Here is an 18,572-nt window from a genome sequence, read left to right on the forward strand (position 1 = left end):
AAGGAGTACTCCCTACTGAGGTCTAGTCGGTTTGAACTCTGTCCACCTGACCAGCCTGGGCCCCAGAGTGGGTGTGGGGCAGGATGGGGGTGACCATGCTTCACCCCAAAACTCACAGATGCTAGTGAGATCATGCCTGTCCCCTCTGTGGACTTGTCCCTCTGGGTGCTGACCATGGCAGAGGCCACCCCAGGGGCTGCCGCTGGAGGAAGGAGGCCCTCTGAAGAAGTCTCTGGAAGCCCACAATGGCCTTGTGTGGGTGCTGGCTGGCAGGAGACACAGGGAGATTTAGATCTCCGTCAGGACCTGTGCAGCCTGTTTGATGACAGGAGGAGACTCCTCAAGATACTGCTGCTACTCCCTCCTCCCCAGGGTGGTCTTGCTGCAGAACAAGGCTGAGCAGCGTGCCACCTGTGGGCCTGGGACACCTGTCCCTGTGGGAACACACAGGGCTGCCTCCTGGCCTTGTATCTGAAGGGAGCAGAGTGTGTGGACTTGTCCTGGAGCCGGGAAAGGCTGGCAGCTCTAACACCTTCTCCATATTCCGTGTAAAGATGTCTTTGATGGTCACGTGTGCCGTGACACTCTTGGCTGCTTGCATTTTTTGTATCTCAGCGCTTAAGGCCAATTTACTCAGTGCAAGAGAGATGTCTAACCAGCTGTGCATGTGCAATTTGTGAATAAAGTCATTCTTGACCTGCTGCTGCTGGGGACTTTCTGTGTCTTGAATGAAGCTGTCATTTATGTGCCTGCCCACCTAGAGCTGTCTTGTGTTGGGTTTTCATGTGCGAGGAGGAAGGAAAGTGAAGAGGGCATAGCCATTGTTCTTGGGCAGTCGGCTTGACTCTCTGCCTCCCTCTCTCGCAGGAAACATTCTCTAACCAGACTCAGTGACCAAAACCTTGCCTTCAGGACTGGTGCTGTGGTGTAAAGCTGCCACCTGTGGTGTTGTTATCTCATAGGAGTCCCAAACAGCTGCCACGGCCAGGACTGGGTCGAGCAAAAGCCAGGATCCGGGTGCTTCCTCCTGGTCTTCCATGTTGGGGACAGGGACCCAAGCGCTCAGGCCGTCATCTGCTGCTGCTCAGGATGTAGTTAGGGTCAGAAGCTGGTGCGGGACTCCTCAGGGGGGCATCCCAAGTGGTGGGTTAACTTGCTGTGCTGCAAGGCTTACTCTTTTTTTTTTTTTTTTAAGATTTATTTATTTGTATTGGAAAGACAGATATACAGAGAGGAGGAGAGACAGAGAGAAAGGCAGATATACAGAGAGGAGGAGGGACAAAGAGGAAGATCTTCCATCTGCTGGTTCACTCCCCAAGCAGCTGCAATGGCTGGAACTAAGCCAATCTGAAGCCACGAGCCAGGTGTTCTTCTAGGTCTCCCATGTGGGTGCAAGGTCCCAAGGCTTTTGAGCCATCTTCAACTGCTTTCCCAGGCCACAAGTATGGAGCTGGATGGGGAGTGGGGCCGCCAGAATTAGAACCGGCGCCCATATGGGATCCCGGGGCAGGCAAGGCAAGGACTTTAACCACTGTGCTATCATGCTGGGCCTAAGGCTTACTCTTTAAGTCATTCTTGTGATTTATTTTTGTATTAAAAAAAAACAAAAAACAAGACAAGTGATATTGTATGCCAAGACACAGACGAACCTTGAAAATAAGTTCAGTGAAGCCAGGAGCAGGGGTGGGGTGGTTAGTAGCACTGTGGGTTAAGGTGACGTTATGGCCTGAGGACACCCACATCCCACCAATCCTGGCTACTCTACTTTCTTTTCTCATTCTTTTTTTATTAATCTTACTTAGTTGCTTAGGGTACAAAGGGTCAAGGGTTACAGTAAATCATTTTTTCCCCTGTATCTGGGGTCAGGGGAGAAACAACGGAAGAGCCCCACCCAGCCTCCCTCCCATCCCAGGTCCCCACCGCGATGCACTCTCCAAGGGTCCTGCTCAAGCAGTTTTGATAGTTCAATAGTTCTAAATTGCTGCCAATTTCGCCGTTCCAATCACGATGAAATCTATTCAGAATCTACTGGCTGACATCATCTCTTCATGGTTGGGGTTCTGAGATCAGCAGTTCAGTTGGAGGGATCTCCAAGGAAACTTCATCCCAGACCCGATTCTTGTGTGTCTGCCAGTACAGGGGCTACTCTACTTTCCATACAGCTCCATGCTGACTTACCTGGGAAGAAAGTGGATGCTGACCCCACTTCTTAAGCCTCTGCCACCCTACACTGGAGACCAGGCTGGAATTACATGTTTCTGGCTTCATCCTGGCCCTGCCCTAGCTGTTGTGGGCATTTTGGGGGGTGGAGGGAATCAACAAACCAAAGATATCTTTCTGTTTCCCTCTTTCTGTCATTCTTTCAAATAAACAATCCTTTGAAAAATTAGACACAAAAGGCCACATACTTCATGTGCACATCTTGCAAATGAAGTTAAAAGATAGGCTTATTTTGTTGATTTTGATGCAAAAATGTTTGGAGATCATGCAGCTGAAAGATCATTTCGTCAAAAAGTTCATAGGAAATGTATATTCTGCATGGATAGCAGAACATGTTTGTAACACAACTTCTCCATCAATTTCATTTCCAACAAACTTTTCAAGAGTACCTGAATTTGATTCCATTTATATGAGATGTCCGTCCAGAAGAGGCGAATTCAGGGACCAGTGTGGTGGTGTCAGCTGCCCTGCACTCACAGCACTGTGCTGCATCTCAGAGCAGTGGCGATTCAGGTCCTGGCTGCCCTTCTGCCAGGCAGAGGGAAAGCAATGCGGGATGTTCTGAATAACCTGGGTGCCCACACCCATGTAGGAGACCCAGAAGAAGCTCCTGACTCCTTAAGAGAAACCAAGATGCTTTTTTCTAATCATGTCCGTAACAAAACTAGGGAGTCAGAGAAGGCTCGGGGGTGGGAGTCCTCAAAGCTTGGAGGCCTCTTAGGGTTGTGTGTACAAGAGATTCATGGAAATTGCCTGCACTTTCTGTTCATCATTGCCCCAAGCCACAACTGCTGTAAAAACTCACTTCTGACAAAATTCCAAGGCCCTTTCAGACCTGGTGAGTCTTTTGGCAATGCCTCTGTGTGTGTGTGTGTGTGTGTGTATGTGAGTGCACATACATCATCCTCTAGAAAGGGGAAATTAAAAAAAAGATTTATTTATTTTTAGTATAAAATCAGATATACAAAGAGGAGGAGAGACAGAGAGGAAGATCTTCTGTTTGATGATTCACTCCCCAAGTGGCTGCAATGGTCACAGCTGAGATGATCTGAAGCCAGGAGCTGGGAGCCTCCTCAGGGTCTCCCACACGGGTGCAGGGTCCCAACGTTTTGGGCTGTCCTCGACTGCTTTCCCAGGCCACAAGCAGGGAGCTAGATAGGAAACGGGGCCACCGGGACACAAACCGATACCCATATGGGATCCCAGTGCACGCAAGGCGAGGACTTTGGCCATTAGGCTAAATTTCCCAGAAAGGGGAAATTTTATGAAATTCCTGTTTCAGAACAATCCTCCTCAACAGCTGAAGCAATTGTACTACAATCCCCTCCCTCTTCCAACTGGGGTCACTCTTTCAATGCCAAGCCAATCTCTGACATTGAAAGCAAGTATTTATTTGCAAAGCTCTGAGCAAGGAACTCTATTATTATTGCTTAATTCCCGGGCTCCTGAGAGGCCAGAGTCAAGGTTCTTGTGGCTTGAACTTGGGGCTGATAGGGAAGCCTTGAGGCTCCTGTCCAAGTTTCTGGACGTCAGTGATGTCCTGTTCTCGAGGGATTGTGTTTTTTGACCACCAGGTGGGTTTCATTGGTGAGTGATTGCCAAGCAGGTGGGAGGTTCTGCCCAGACCGGAATTCTCCTCAACTGACAACCCCCAACAATACTGGTCAAGGTTCTTACTTACCAGACGTGCAACTGACTCCTGGGCGAGGCGGCTCACAGCACCTTTCCTCTCATTAAGTGTTCATCCCAGAACACTGGCAAGGACACCTTGGGCTAAAGGAGACAGCTGAGAAGCCGTGATCTCATCCACTAACCACATCAGTTAGGGTTGGGTCTCATCTCTCAACTGTTCCTGTAAAGCCAGGTTTGCTATCCTAGCTTCTGCCACTCACCCCCATGGCAGTTCCCACCAAATCGCACATCAGGCTTTATATATGGTCTTTCAAATTTTATTTCAGCTATTTTCAAAAGATTTAAAGAGGGCATAGGAGGGGGAGAAATCACAGATCTCCTCCCATCCCAGTTACTGCAGTCAGGGGCCAGGTGCTGGTTCTGAGTCTTCCATGTGGGTGGCAGGGGCCCAAGCCCTGGGGACACTGTCCGCTGCTTTTCTCCAGGTGGGTTAGCAGGGAGCTGGATCGGAAGTGGAGAGCTGGAACTCGAACCTGCCACGATGCAGACCCCTCTCGCCAATTTGAACATGGAAAACTCGTTGTAAACTCTAAAATGCTCAGGAGAGGGAGGGTGGCACCGTCCCATTGTCCGAGCCCTGGACAGACACAAGCAGCCAGGCACACACTGGATGGTTTTAACCTCTGACTCCCGACCCCAAAGCGCCGAGGTGCATCAGCCGCTGTGGGTCTAACACATTTATCCAGGGGGTCGGCGCTTGGGGCGTCGGAGACTTAGTAAAGATAAGCCCCAGGTTGACCAGACCCAGGAAGAAAGTGGTCGCGGGCGAGGGGGACGGGGAGCTGTTGAGCTTTATATGCAGTCCGCGAAGACGACCCTCCCAGCCCATTCTCTAGCTCACGTGTACGGAACTGGGCAAAGAGAAGATGGTGGCGCACGCGCTCACGACCCCACCAGCTTTTCGAATTTCCCGGGCGCCAAGGCCCGTCGCGCCGGAAGTGACCTCAGGACGGCGGCCGTGGGGGCGGGTGGGGAACGGAAGGCCCCTCGGCGGGTTCCAGGGAGTTGAGGGTGCGCTGGGCGTGTAGCGCTTCGGAGCCCCAGGTCAGCGGCGCGGAGTAGGGGGACCGGGGAGCTTCTGAGGTCGCCGGGCCGAGCGGAGCTGGAAGTGGGGGAAACCGAGGACTACCGGTGTGTGTCTGTCGCTTTCGCAGCCTTAGTTCCGCGGTAAGCGGTCCCGTGCCTCAGTTTCCCCTACTGGTTGCTCGGGGTGGCCGGGAAGGGCGCGAGCGCCGCGGCGGGCCTGGCGGCTGCAGAGGTACAATGTCGAGTAGAGGAAGAGGAGGAAGAGGAAGAGCTGGGCTGGGGTCCGGGGTGGGTGCTTGGCAGCGGCCCCTGTGGTGGTGTTGGTCAGCCGCCCCCTTCCGCCCGTTGGGGTCGTGTTTATTCTTAGACATTTTCGGGGTGAACGACCTCGGGGGGGCGTGGGAGGCTGGGCTGTGGGTTTGCACTAATTGCCCACCTGGGAGGAGGCCTCCCAGCGACCTGACCTGGGGTTAAGGAGCACCGGCTGAGCTGGTTGCATCCCCTTGTTGCAGGCCTGCCTCCGAGGCTTGCGGTTCACCTGGCTCGGCCTCGATTTATTTAATCGGTGGATGGCTTGGGTGTTCCCACACAAAATTGCCATTTGTTGGTTTCTGTGAAATGAAAGATTGCCAAGAGCGTGTCCTCCCCCCGCAAAGATTTGTTTTTAATAGGCAGATTTTACAAAGAGAGAGACAGAAACCTCTTCTGCCTGCAGAATCATTCCCCAAGCCAGAGCTGTGCCTGTCTGAAACCAGGAGCTTCTGGGTCTCCCACACAGGTGCAGGGTCCCAAGGCTTTGACTCGTCCTTTGCTGCTTTCCCAGGCTGCAAGCAGGGAGCTGGATGGAAAGTGGAGCAGCCAGGACTTGAACCAACCCATAGGGGATGCTGGTGCTTTACAAGATTAGCCTGTTGAGTCGTCCGGTCCGGGAAACGTTTCCTTTTGATCACCATTGTTGGGGTACAACTGTGTGTGACTCACAGTTTGATACATTTTACGTGTCCATGCCTTGTGTACACACACACACAGAGTGGGCATTCTCCATTTCATTCAAAGAACAGAGCTGGTTGCAGCCCACTTGCTAGCTGAGCACCAGCGAGCTGTGACCTGTTGTTGGAAAGGCAGGAGAGTTCCGTTTCTGTTCTTGAGGTTCCCTGACCCAGCATGTAAGAGGGGCGCGACATCTGCACTGGGATCTCTCTCTCTTTTATTTATTTATTTTTTTAAGATTTATTTATTTTTTATTACAAAGGCAGATATACAGAGAGAGGGAGAGACAGAGAGGAAGATGTTCCTTCCGATGATTCACTCCCTAAGTGAACGCAATGGCCAGTGCTGTGCTGATCCGGAGCCAGGAACTTCCTCCAGGTCTCCCACATGTGTGCAGAGTCCCAAGGCTCTGGGCCGTCCTCAACTGCTTTCCCAGGCCACAAACAGGGAGCTGGATGGGAATGCACTGGGATCTCAAAGGAGGACGGTCAGCATGGTGCTAATGCCTTGGAATTTTTCTTGCGGGATTTGTTGTTGTTGTTTTCATAATAACCCTAGTGGGCGAGGCGCCGCTTTGTCCCATGTCACTTTGCAAAGGGTGGGTAATTCCATGAGCAAACCCTCCGGGCCACGTTCAGGTTCATGCAGGTGTACGGGGGAAGTGCAGAAGCCCCAGCTCGGGTCACCAGCGTCTCCTGTCTGATCTTCAGATGCCGAGGCTTGCAATCACACCCCACCTAATGCCACCAGCATCCAGCCAGTCGCCCCATCTTGCTTTTTTGCTAGAGAATGGAGGGTAGGCCTGGGGGCTCTTTCCTAGCCCCGCCCTCGCATTGCACAAAACTGCACTGGGTGATATGTAGGTGTTTGAATATGGTAAATTTTATTGGCAGCACGCAAGATTACTTTAAGGAATACATTTTAGTCAAAGGTTTTTTGTTCTATAATTGCCAAGAGACTCCTGTGGAAGTTGATTCCCTGGTTTGCCTGTTTCTCCGTAGCAAGTTGAAGACAGGACTTAATTCCCAAGAGAAGGAGAGACAGAAAATTCTTCCTTCCGTTGGTTCACTCCCCAAGTGGCCGCAATGGCCGGAGCTGAGCTGATCCGAACCCAGGAGCTTCTTTCAGGTCTCCCACGCGGGTGCAGGGTCCCAAGGCTTTGGACTGTCTTCCACTGCTTTCCCAGGCCACAAACAGGGAACTGGATGGGAAGTGGAGCAGCCGGGACAGGAACCAGTACCCCTATGGGTTCCTAGCTTGTGCAAGGCGAGGATTTGGCCACTGAGGCATTGCCCTGGGTCCTTGGTAGCTGTGTTTGATTTTTTACAGTATAATCTCTGCAGAAATACAGCTTGAGTGCTAGTCTTTTTGCTGAGAGGAGACATTTGAACTGAAGTTGGATACGGGATACCCTGTGTTGGCTTTCTCCTTTGAACTTGGCAGGAGCCCTGTTCTAAGGATGAAATAATGGAGATTGGATAATGTGCCAGGCTGTTCTGCTTGAGTGTGTCTGGAAGGGAGTCGGGGCTTGGGCTGTCTGACCCAGAGGTCTGCTCTTTTCCTTCTCGTGTCCTCGGAACGTGAAACATGTGCATTTATTACTAGCACAAGGCCAGAACACATTGCTTTTTTAAAAAGCAAATTATTTTAAAGACTGAGTGAGTGACAGAGACTGGAGGGAGAGACAGATTTTCCATCCTCGAGTTCCCTATGCGGCCAGAGCGATGAGGGCTGGACCTGCCTCCTAGGTTGGTGGCAGGCCTCTCCCACGTGCGTTAGATGGACAGCTGAGCAGCTGGGCCTTGAACCCACACTTGGATGTGGGGTGCTCAGGATGCTGTGGCTGAACTGGTGTGCCACAGTGCCCACCCCTGCCTGTGTTCTTGTGAGATTTCTCGTTTTCCTAAGCTTTCAAGGCTGCATGTGTCTGTTCTGGTGTGTGGAAACCCTCTGGTTGCTGGGATTCTGTGACTGCTCCCTCACCTGCAGCCGCTTTCTCTCTTCTTTCCCTTTATTATGATTGACTTATTTGAAACAGCAGCGTGAGCTCTTTGCGCCACTCGTTCAGTGTCTACATGGCCACAGTAGCCAGTGCTGGGTACGTTGGAGCCAGGAGTCAGGAACGTCATCTTGGTCTCCCAGGTGGTTAATTCTGGTTGTCCTTAGCAGGATGTCCTGGGCTCTGCAGCCTGTGAGTTGAAGCCTGGCACAGCTGATGAGCTGCAGGTCGCCCAGCCTGTGATTAGCAGGCTGTTGGTTTGTGATTTACCCTTCACTTTAGCAATTGTCCTGACTTGTGTTCAGGTGCGTGTTAGGGCTGCTTGACTCTGCCCAAGCTTTCTCAGGCTTCAGAAGGAGGTAAGGTCCTGTATTCAGTGTGCCGTGTGGCAGTCTGGGAAACCAGGTATTTCAGAATTCAAGCAAATATAGTTCTATAATTAATAGTAAACCGGAACATCTAAATGTTCTGATGTCTGTGGTTTGAGTGTAAATAGCAAATTCGCAAAGTAAGTATTGGATATGTAGCTGCACTTGACGTTGTGATTTGCTGGAATGTCTTTTTAACATTGTTGACCACGTATAGGTAACCAGTTCTTTGTAGAGGTGAAATAACTGCAGTGACTCACTATCGTAGGTACACTTTTCAGAGAAAGTGTCGACTTTGTTGTACATCAAATTATGTCACCACTCTTATGCAAAAGATAGCAGAGGTGGGCCCAGCACAATGGCTAAATGGCTAAATCCTCATCCTGCAAGCACTGGGATCCCATATAGGTGCTGGCTCTTGTCCAGGCTGCTCCACTTCCCATCCAGCACCCTGCTTGTGGCCTGGGAAAGCAGCCGAGGATGGCCTAAAACCTTGGGACCCTGCACCCGTGTGTGGAGACCTAGAAGAAACTCCTGCCTCGTGGCTTCCGATCAGCAAGCTCCAGCTATTGCAACCATTTGGGGAATGAACCAGTGTATGGAAGATCTTTCTCTCCTCTCTGCATATCTTACCAATAGAATTAAATAAGCATTAAAAAAAGAAAAGCAAAAAACAAAAGAGGAGGAGTGTGGATTGATGGGTTGAGGGCTGTCCCAGCAGTGTGAGAGCAGAGTGACGGAGCATTAGTGTCCATTAGGTGTAGCCTAAGAAACGGAAGCTGCAGCAGCAGCAAAGTGATGGTCCACTGGGAAAGCAAGTTATTCTCAGTAATAGTCCAGGAAGTTTCAAGGTGTGAGAGGTGAGAAAACCACCTGGTAGAAAAACACCATCAGCAGTGGCGAGAGAACACAGTTCGTGTTTGAGGAAGTGACCAGAGGAGAGGGGGAGGGAGTGGTGGTAGCGGTGGTGGTAGCTGCGCTGGCCGCGCTGTGGAGCAGAGGGACTGTGTATTCTGGTTGTGTGCGTGCAGGTGGGTTCTAAAACAGCGCCATCACAGAGGAACTGGCAGTTTCAGTCAAGCTAAGGACAATCCCTTCTGCGTGACTTCATATGTGAAAGGCCTGGCAAAAGTGGCTGCCTGCCTCCAAGGCTAATGCAAGTAAGAAAGAATGTTAATGGTTAACTGCTGCAGGTAACCCAACTCTGTCAAGGTAGAGAGGGTGTATACACTGAATCTTACTTCTGTAACAGTGCAGCTATGCTGTAGGGGAATTTGTGAACTTGGAATTTTCTCAACAGGGTGATGCTCACAGGTGTGCTGTTAAAATAGAAAGCAGGGACCTTAAGTGAGCTTCTGTTCATGTGAAGTACAAACACAGGCCAGACTCATCCTTCCTGGTAGGTGCTAGAACGGTGGCTGGTGCCAGCAGAACACTGTGGCCCTCACGGAGCGTTGGACGAATTGGATCTTGATGCAGGTGATGAGAGAACTTGTAGAGCTGTGACGCTCAGGTGTGCACTCTTGCTGTGCTTGGTACCCTCTGAGGGAACTGTGGAGCATGGCCCACGCCCCTGCAGTGTGCTGTGGGTTAGGTTGTTGCAATTGGCTGTCATTGACTGCAAGTTCACCTTGCGGGTTCCTGGGGAGGAGATGTGACCTGAAGAAATGGGGGGACAGTGCTCTCTTTCGGCAACTGACAAAGTTTATTTCCAGAGTCTCAGTTTTTATACAGTTGATGAAACAATGAATCAGACATAAATTAGAATTAGGTCATGTCTAAGAACTCAGAGACAACAAAGAAGCTAGCAAGGCGACCTAGTCAAAAGGTTGTTGTCACAGGGAATAGATAAAACTGTCCGTCCTTGATTGACTAGACGGAGCACAGATGTGCGCCTATCTTCAAGGAGAGCACGGAAGCACATCCAAGGACTCAGTGGGGGCAGGAGCACACTGTGGGGGAGAGGCCTTCCGCCTTCTCATCAGGGTCCCGCAGGCCTCTGCTGTCCCAGCTTGCCTACGGGCTGTGTTCCGACAACTGAAGAAGCCCTTCCCTAGTGTCTTCATCTGATTCGGAATACAGGGGCAGTGAATCCACTTGTTTTAGGTTTACTGTTTCTGTTAATAAAGGAATTTTCTTTTTTTTTTTTTATAAAGGTTTATTTGATTTATTTGAAAGGCAGTTTTGATAGAGGAGAGATAGAAAGGTCTTCCCTCCTCTGGTTCATTGGTTCATGTCCCAGATGACTGCAGTGGCCAGAGCTGAGCTGATCCCAAGCTGGGAGCCAGGAGCTTCTTGCTGGTCTCCCATGTAGGTGCAGGGACCCAAGGATTTGTGTCATCTGTTACTGCCTTCCTAGCCATAAGCAGAGAGTTGGATTGGCAGTGGGGCAGCCAGGGCATGAACTGATGCTCATGTAGAATGCCAGTGCTAACAGAATTAGCCTGCTTTGCCAGTGTGCAGGCCATGAGTGTTTTTTTTTTTTTTTTTAAATGTTTGTTTTTACCTGTTTGAAAGGCAAAGTGGGACAGGTTAGAGGAAGCTGGATTTTAAAAAATATATTTAATTTTTAAAGTGTCTTATTTGTAAAGCAGTAGGAGAAGAGAGGCAAAGGGTTCCACCTGCTGATTCATTTTCCAAATGGCTACTAAGAGCGAGAACCGATCTGAAGCCAGGAACCTGGAGCTGCTTCTGGGTCTCCCACAGGGGTGCTGAGGCCCAAGCACTTGAGCCATCCTCTATTGCCTTTCCAGGCCGTAAGCAGGGTGGGCAGCTGGGACACAAAACAGGTTCCCATATGGGATGCTGGCACTACAGGGCAGGGGCTTAGCTTTCTTTGCCATGGTGCCAGCCCTGAGCTTGATCTGGTTCACTCCCAAATGTCCACAGCACACAGGCCGGGGCTAGGCTGAAGCTTAGGAACCCTAGAACTCCTGCTGCATAGGTGGCAGGGTCCCAGGTACTTGAGCTGTCAGAGCCGCCATCTTCTGTGTGCCTAGCTGCATTAGCAGGGAGCTGGACTGAAAGTGGAGTAGCTGGGCCTCAAACTGGTGTTCTGCTAGGGAGTGCAGGCATCTCACATTGCGGCTTGACCCAGTATACCACAGTACCTGCCCCCTGGACTGATGCATCGATGTGCGTGTTTTGCAGAAGTTTCTGATAAAAGGGAGAAGGGAGTTTGTCAAAGATTGAGTGGATACTATAAAGTGTCCTGTGTATTTGAGGACAGGGTTAGAGTTCCCATCCTCTGGTTCGCTACCTGATTACAACTGGGAACCAAGTCTTGTCTCCCCCGTGGGTGGCAGGAACCCCCAGTTATTTGAGCTGGCACCGTAGACTGCTAGAGTCTGCACTGGCTAGAGCCAGGCATTGAACCCAGGAACTACACTGAGGGGTGCAGGTGTCCCAACTCAGGGTCTTACTACTGTTTTTAATATTTATTTATTTTTATTTGAAAGGCAAATTTACAGAGAGGAGGAGAGACAGAAAGATCTGCCATCCACTGGTCACTCCCCGAATGGCTGCAACAGCTAGACCTGAGCTGAGCTGAGTTGAGCTGGGATGATTTGGAGCCACTGCCCATCCAGCTCCCTGCTTGTGGCCTGGGAAAGCAGTGGAGGACGGCCCAAAGCCTTGGGACCCTGTACCTGCACGGGAAATCCAGAAGAGGCTCCAGGCTCCTAGCTTCGGATAGGCTCAGCTCCAGCCCTTGCAGCCTCTTGGGGGGTGAATCAGTGGATGGAAGATCTTTCTGTGTCTCGCTCTCCCTGTAAATCTGCTTTCCAATAAAAAATAAAATAAATATAAAAAATGTTTTTATTAATACAGAATTAAATGAGAGAATACATACTTGTCACCTAGCACCCACATTTTCAAAGTATTAAAATTCTACTCAGTTTTTATTAGCCTGATACAAATTTGAGTGTGTGATAGCTCAGTGCCTGACTGATACATGTTGAGTTGGATGTTTGGCACACTGGCATTCCACGTTGGAAGGCTGTTTCAGCGCTTGGCTCTGCTTCCGGGCCCAGCTCCTGCCCCCTTCCCCCTGCAGGTCCTGGCTCCCTCTGGTTCCTGCTGTGCCCCCAGGAGGCCTGGGTTTGGTGCCTGGCTCTGGTTGTGCTGGGCCAGCAAGTGGGAGCTCTGTTTGCCTGCCTCTCCCTCCATCTCTTATAAAAGAATTAAAACATTAAGTGGAGAAAGGTAAGCCTTTTTTTCCCCCTACAACTGATGAAAATTCTGCAACTTAAAGGTTGGAGTAGGATTATGATAGGGTATTAACAATGGAAAAGAAAAAGAAAAATTTAAGGATTGATTTATTTGAAAGTTATGGGAGTAGAGGGCGGAGAGAGAGAGAGAATCTTCATCCACTGGTTCACTTCCCAAATGACCACAATGGCCACAACTCGGCCAGTGCAGGATCCCTAAAGCTTCGGGCCCTTTGCCACTGCTTTCCCAGTGCTTAAGCAAGGAGCTGGGTTGGAAGCAGAGCAGCCAGCACTGGAACTGGTGTTTTTATGGGATGCTGGTGCCACAGGCAGAAGACTAGCCTGATACATCACCGTGCCAGCCCTGAAACCTGTGTGTCTGTGAGGTGAAGCTCCCAGGAAGGGGAAATGAGCCTGAGGCGTGTGCCTTGTGCCTTTTTCGGTGTTGTGGTTGTGCAAGTCTTGTGGCTTTCTGAGACTAGCTCTTCTATCTGCTTGAATTCCGACAGACCTGCTGATTGTTGCCACTGGGTGGTAGGTGTGTGGGGGCTCCTCAGGCTCTCCCCTCTGGGCCCAGCTCGGCCCAGCTCAGGCCACCTGCTCAGGAGATCCACAGACAGTGGCCCAGAGTTTGATTCACCCCAAGGGTGGGGGTCATTTTTGGGTTTTTTGGGTTTTGGGTGCTTACTGGGCACTCTTTTTTTTTTTTTTTAAACTATGTGAATGTGTTTTTAATCCTCTTTCATGCGTGCTTTTTTGTTCTTTTTCCTTCTTTGAGACTTCCCGTTTTATGTGGGCATATGTCTGAAGTTTATATTTGAAAACAGCTTGAAGTGTCTGCTCTTTTTCTGAGTGTGTCACTGAAGCCGCCAGCACTTCCCTTTGTGCTTGAGGTGTGTGTTAGGTTTCTGTCAACTGCTCTGCTGACTTCTATGCTGAGCCAAAAGTGTTCATTTTATGTATTACGGAAGGTTTCACGTAGTGGCCAGCTCCAAGAAATGCTGTGTTTATTTATTTATTTATGTTTAAAGATTTATTTATTTTTATTACAAAGTCAGATATATAGAGAGGAGGAGGCGAGACAGAGAGGAAGATCTTCTGTCTGATGATTCACTCCCCAAGTGACTGCAATGGCTGTTGTTGCACCGATCCAGAGCCAGGAGCCAGGAACTTCCTCCAGGTCTCCCACATGGAGGCAGGATCCTAAGGCTTTGGGCCGTCCTCCATTGCTTTCCCAGGCCACAAGCAGGGAGCTGGATGGGAAGTGAAGCTGCCGGGATTAGAACTGGCGCCCATGTGGGATCCTGGGGTGTTCAGGGTGAGGACTTTAGCCGCTAGGCCACGCTGCCAGGCCTGAAAGGCTATGTTTTTAAAAATGTTTTGAAGAGGAGCGAGAACATTTAGGTCTAAGTGTTTAAATGCTTTTGGCTTGGAGGGACTAACTGCAGTCACATTTATTATGCCTAGTCTCGGCCATTGACTGTAAATTGAGTTCCTCTTCCATTCTAGGCAGTCTTTTTTTAAAGATTTATTTTATTTATTTGAAAGAGTTAGCGAGAGATGGAGAGATCTTACGTCTGCTGATTCACTCTCCAAGTGGTCACAACAGCTGAGGTTGGGTCAGGCCAAAGCCAGGAACCCAGAGCTGGGAGTCTCATCCAGGTCCCCTGCATGGTGCAGGAGCCCACGCACTTGGGCCATCTTCTGTTACTTTCCCGTGTGCATTAGTGGGATTGAAGGTGGAACAGCCGGGACTCAGACTGGTGCCCATTTGGCATGCTGGTGCTGCAAGGTGGTGGCTTTACTCCTTGTGCTGTGGTGCTGGCTCCCGTTCCAGGCAGTTTTGGTGGCTGAATAAGACAGGGTCCTTTGCTGTATTCTGGGGTGGTGACATACACAGTGGAAACAAAGCAGAGTGGTGATGAGGATCCGGGTGAGATGTCTCAAGGTGGTAGCATGTAGGCTGATCCCAGAAAGAAAGACTGGAGCCACTTGTTCCCAGAGGGGGGAGGGAAGGGAGGAGGAGAGTGTGGGGGAGACTTGGTGTGGAGCGCTGAGGCAGCGGCTGGGTGGATTTGAGCAGTGTGAGGCCAGTGTGTCTGGGGTGTAGTTGGGGTAGAGCGTCATGCTTGCTCTAACTTCAGAGCAAATCATGCCATGTGATAGAGAAGACGTGCTTCCCTCCCACCACCCCCATTTGGGTGGTTCCACAGACTTTGTCTTTCTGTATTACATTTTAGAATCAGTTTTTCAGTTTTTCCACAAAGGCCATCTGGTGTGGGGTTAGTTACATTTGATACGTACGTCGGTTTAAGGGAATTGACAGTGCACCAGCACAGTAATTAATCTGTGAGTGGAGTGCCTCTGTCCACTGAGTTTCCTCAGCAGTCATTGCTAATTTTCCTTTTAAAGTTGCAGCAGCTTTATTAGATTTATTCCCAAGCATTTTAAGCTATCACAGTTTTGCTTGTGGTTTTTCCTGCTGTTATAATGACCTATCCACATTGGGCATGTGGTCTGTGATCTTGCTGAGTTCATTTCTTTGGTGAAATTCATATTTGTGCATTCTTGAGGATTTTCTCCACATTATCTTGTCATTGGTAGTAGACAGTTCTCCTTCGGGTCCAGCATTTAGGCTTTCTGTCACATGTTTCGTTGCACTGGCTGGGACTTGCAGCACGGTGGTGTTAAATAGAAGCACAGGTGATCAGGGTGGACACGCTTGCCATGAGGAAAAGCCTTCATTCTCTCACTGTAGGTGTACAGTATGCTCCGGCCAGCAGAGCCTGGGCAGGGAGAGGGTCTGGGGATGAAACACGGACAGGAGACCAGTGATGGTGGAAGTCTCTGTGAAGTCTCACTTTATTGCTCCTTCACCTCTCCTTATATACTCTCCCCCCATCCTCATTTAGCAGGATATTGGATACAGATGAGTCCAATTAGTCTAGGTGTTCTTAGCCACAAGCCCAGTTCCTGTTCCTGCCCAGGCTAAGGAGCACTAATCAACTCCTTAGCCCACAACACAGGTATACTGTGGGCTGTAGCTGCTTTGTGGCAGCCAGCTACCAGCTGCCGACTCGCCAGAGGTAAATGTGGTAAATGTTGTGGAGCCTTCTGCTTTTGTTAATATGATCATGTATGAGTTTCCACGCATTTGTTAATGTAATTTTTTTTAAAGATTTATTTTTATTATTTTTTCATTGGAAAGGCGGATATGCAGAGAGGAGAGACAGAGAGGAAGATCTTCCGTCTGATGATTCACTCCCCAAGTGAGTGCAACGACCGATGCCATGCCGATCCAAAGCCAGGAGACTCTTCTGGGTCTCCCACACGGGTGCAGGGTCCTAAGGCTTTGGGCTGACCTCAGCTGCTTTCCCGGGCCACAGGCAGGGAGCTGGAAGGGAAGTGGGGCTGCCAGGATAGAACCGACGCCCACATGGGATCCTGGGCGTGCAAGGCGAGGACCTTAACCACTTGCGCCACCGCGCTGGGCCCGTTAATGTAATTTTTAAATGAAGCTTTTTATTTTGAGATAGTTCTAGAACCATGTGCAGTTACAAGAAGTGATGCACCAAGATCCTGTGTATTTTCCCGGTTTGTACTGTTGGTTGAGTCTTGTGAACTGTCAGTGTCTATGCAATGCACTGACGTTGACGTTGTCCAGCTATAGGACACGCCTTCCTGTGGCTCTCATAGAGCAGTGCCCACCTGCGTTCCTCGGTCCCTGGAAGCACTAGTCTTTTCTCTTTTTTTGTCCCTCTTCTGCTTTAAATTTATTTGAAAGGCAGAACAACCTGAGGAGAGATGGTGAGACACAGAAAGGGATCTTCCATTCACTGGGTCGCTCTCTAAATGGCCTCCAGGACGATGGGAGCTCCACCCACGACTCCCCTGTGGGTGACAGGGGCCCATCCACTGCCTTCACAGGTGCCTTAGCAGGGCGCTGCGTTGGAAGCAGGATGGTGGAGAGTCAGGGCTGTCACAGTGCTATGGGATGTTGGCATCTCAAGCACTGGCTTAACCTGCTGCGCCACAGCTCCAGCCCCTGGTCTTCATTTTATAGCTTTGCCATTTCAAGAATGTATACAAATGGAATCTTACTGAACGTAATTTTGGGGGGTGAGTTGGCATTTCTCACTCTCCTGCTGTCCCCTCCTCACCGCTGTGCTGTGTATGGTATCAGTGTACTGTAGGTTGTTAATCCACCACTTATGCATGGGGTTTTTTTGTATGAGCTTATATCTTCCTTCCCAAGATATAAATGATGAGGCATGCAGTTGCTGGGTCATACACAAGCTGTGGGTTTGGATTTTTTGTGAACTGCCGCTTAGGTAAGCGTGGCTGTGCCCTGTGCCGTTTCCACTAGCAGTGCGTGAGTGGTGTGCTTTTTCTGCATGCACACTAGGACTTGGCTGTGATTTTTCCTTGTTGTTAGAAGGGCAGAGAGACAGACAGCTTCCACCTGCTGGTTCACTCTAAATGCTGGCAACACCAGGGCTGGGCTGAAGCCAGGTTTTGTGTGTGTGTGTGTGTGTGTGTGTGTGTGTGTGTGTGCTGGGCTGAAGCCAGGTTTTTTTTGTGTGTGTGTGTGTGTGTGTGTGTGTGTGGGCTGGGCTGAAGCCAGGTTTTTTGTGTGTGTGTGTGTGTGTGTGTGTGGGCTGGGCTGAAGCCAGGTTTTTTTTTTGTGTGTGTGTGTGTGTGTGTGTGTGTAGGTGGGTGGACCAGCTGCTGGACTGAAGCAGAAGCCAGGTGCGGTGTGTGTGTGTGTGTGTGTGTGTGTGTGTGTGTGTGTGTGTGTGTGTGTGTGTGTGTAGGTGGGTGGACCAGCTGCTGGACTGAAGCAGAAGCCAGGTGCGGTGTGTGTGTGTGTGTGTGTCATGAGTGGCAGGGACTGACTGACTTGGTGACCACCTGCTGCCTCCCAAAGTATGCATTGAAAAGTAACTGAGCTCAGGAGCAGAGCTGTCTTAAAAAAATACCTAGAATTGGTCATCGGCTTCCACACAGGCCACCCCAACATTCCCAGGGATTTTTTCGTAAGCCAGTTTTTGGCAGCATACTCTGTTTGAAAGCATTTTGGTGGCAGATTTACTATAGTACAATATGAACAGATGATATTGTGTGTCATTTGTTATTTGGTGAGTACCGCCCTTCATCTAGTTCCCATTGTTTTAGAGCAGTTACAAGAGCTTTGTGTATGTAAGATAACGCTCCCTATTGGCAGGCGCACCATTTCATCTAGCAGTGTTTGCTGTGGAGTCTGCCTCTGTGTTCACTGACTGAAGTAAGTTAAGAATGTGTTGCTTGGGATGGACTGAACGGTGCCTTCTCCTCACAGGGGCCTGGCATCAGCAGCATGGCGACTGACTGGCTGGGCAGCATTGTGTCCATCAACTGCGGCGAGAGCCTGGGTGTCTACCAGGGGAGGGTGTCAGCCGTGGACCAGATCAGCCAGACCATCTCGCTCACACGACCCTTCCACAATGGGGTGAAGTGTCTTGTGCCCGAAGTCACCTTCAGGTGAGTGTCCTGGCCGATCCCTCCCAGCCCAGCCTGGGGCTCTATGGAGCCAGGGGCCGGTGTGGCTGCCAGCAGGGTGCCAGAGGGGAACTGGAGCAGCTGGGGCATGCACTGACACCCACATAGGATCTTGGTGCTTCCAAGTGAGGATTTAGCCGTTGAACCATCGCGCTCGACCCTGTGTTTGGAGTCTTTTTAAAAAATTTTTTAAAACCATTTAATCTCTTTATTATGTGACCTACCATTATGACAATCTATACCAGAAAGAGCATAATTTTACAAAAGATTTATTTATTTTTATTGGAAAGGCAGGTATACAGAGAGGAGGAGAGACAGAGAAGAAGATCTTCCATCCCATGATTCACTCCCCAAGTGAACGCAATGGCTGGAGCTGAGCCAATCCGAAGCCAGGAGCCCGGAACCTCCTCTGGGTCTCCCACATGGGTGCAGGGTCCCAGGGCTTTGGGCCGTCCTCTACTTCTTTCCCAGGCCACAAGCAGGGAGCTGCATGGGAAGCAGGGTTGCTGGGATTAGAACCAGTGCCCATAT

At 50.1% G+C, this 18,572-nt stretch overlaps 1 protein-coding gene across 2 annotated transcripts in view; it reads left to right on the forward strand.

Moving 5' to 3' along the window:
• The first annotated feature begins 4,891 nt into the window (after positions 1-4,891).
• Positions 4,892-18,572, forward strand: part of EDC3 (enhancer of mRNA decapping 3) — a 51,280-nt gene continuing 37,599 nt past the window's right edge. The window contains exons 1-2 of one of the 2 annotated variants that reach the window (XM_040968346.1): positions 4,892-4,956; positions 17,842-18,023. In XM_040968346.1, the coding sequence (XP_040824280.1) occupies positions 17,860-18,023 (164 nt within the window). In that variant the 5' untranslated portion in view covers positions 4,892-4,956; positions 17,842-17,859. Of the gene's footprint in view, positions 4,957-4,998; positions 5,080-17,841; positions 18,024-18,572 lie in introns of those variants that run through there. The other variant, XM_040968348.1, reaches the window with a different exon arrangement.

The sequence above is a fragment of the Ochotona curzoniae genome, unplaced genomic scaffold (genome assembly GCF_017591425.1).
Source record: "Ochotona curzoniae isolate NIBS_2020 unplaced genomic scaffold, NIBS_Ocur_1.0 scaffold_4701, whole genome shotgun sequence".
Taxonomy (NCBI): domain Eukaryota; kingdom Metazoa; phylum Chordata; class Mammalia; order Lagomorpha; family Ochotonidae; genus Ochotona; species Ochotona curzoniae.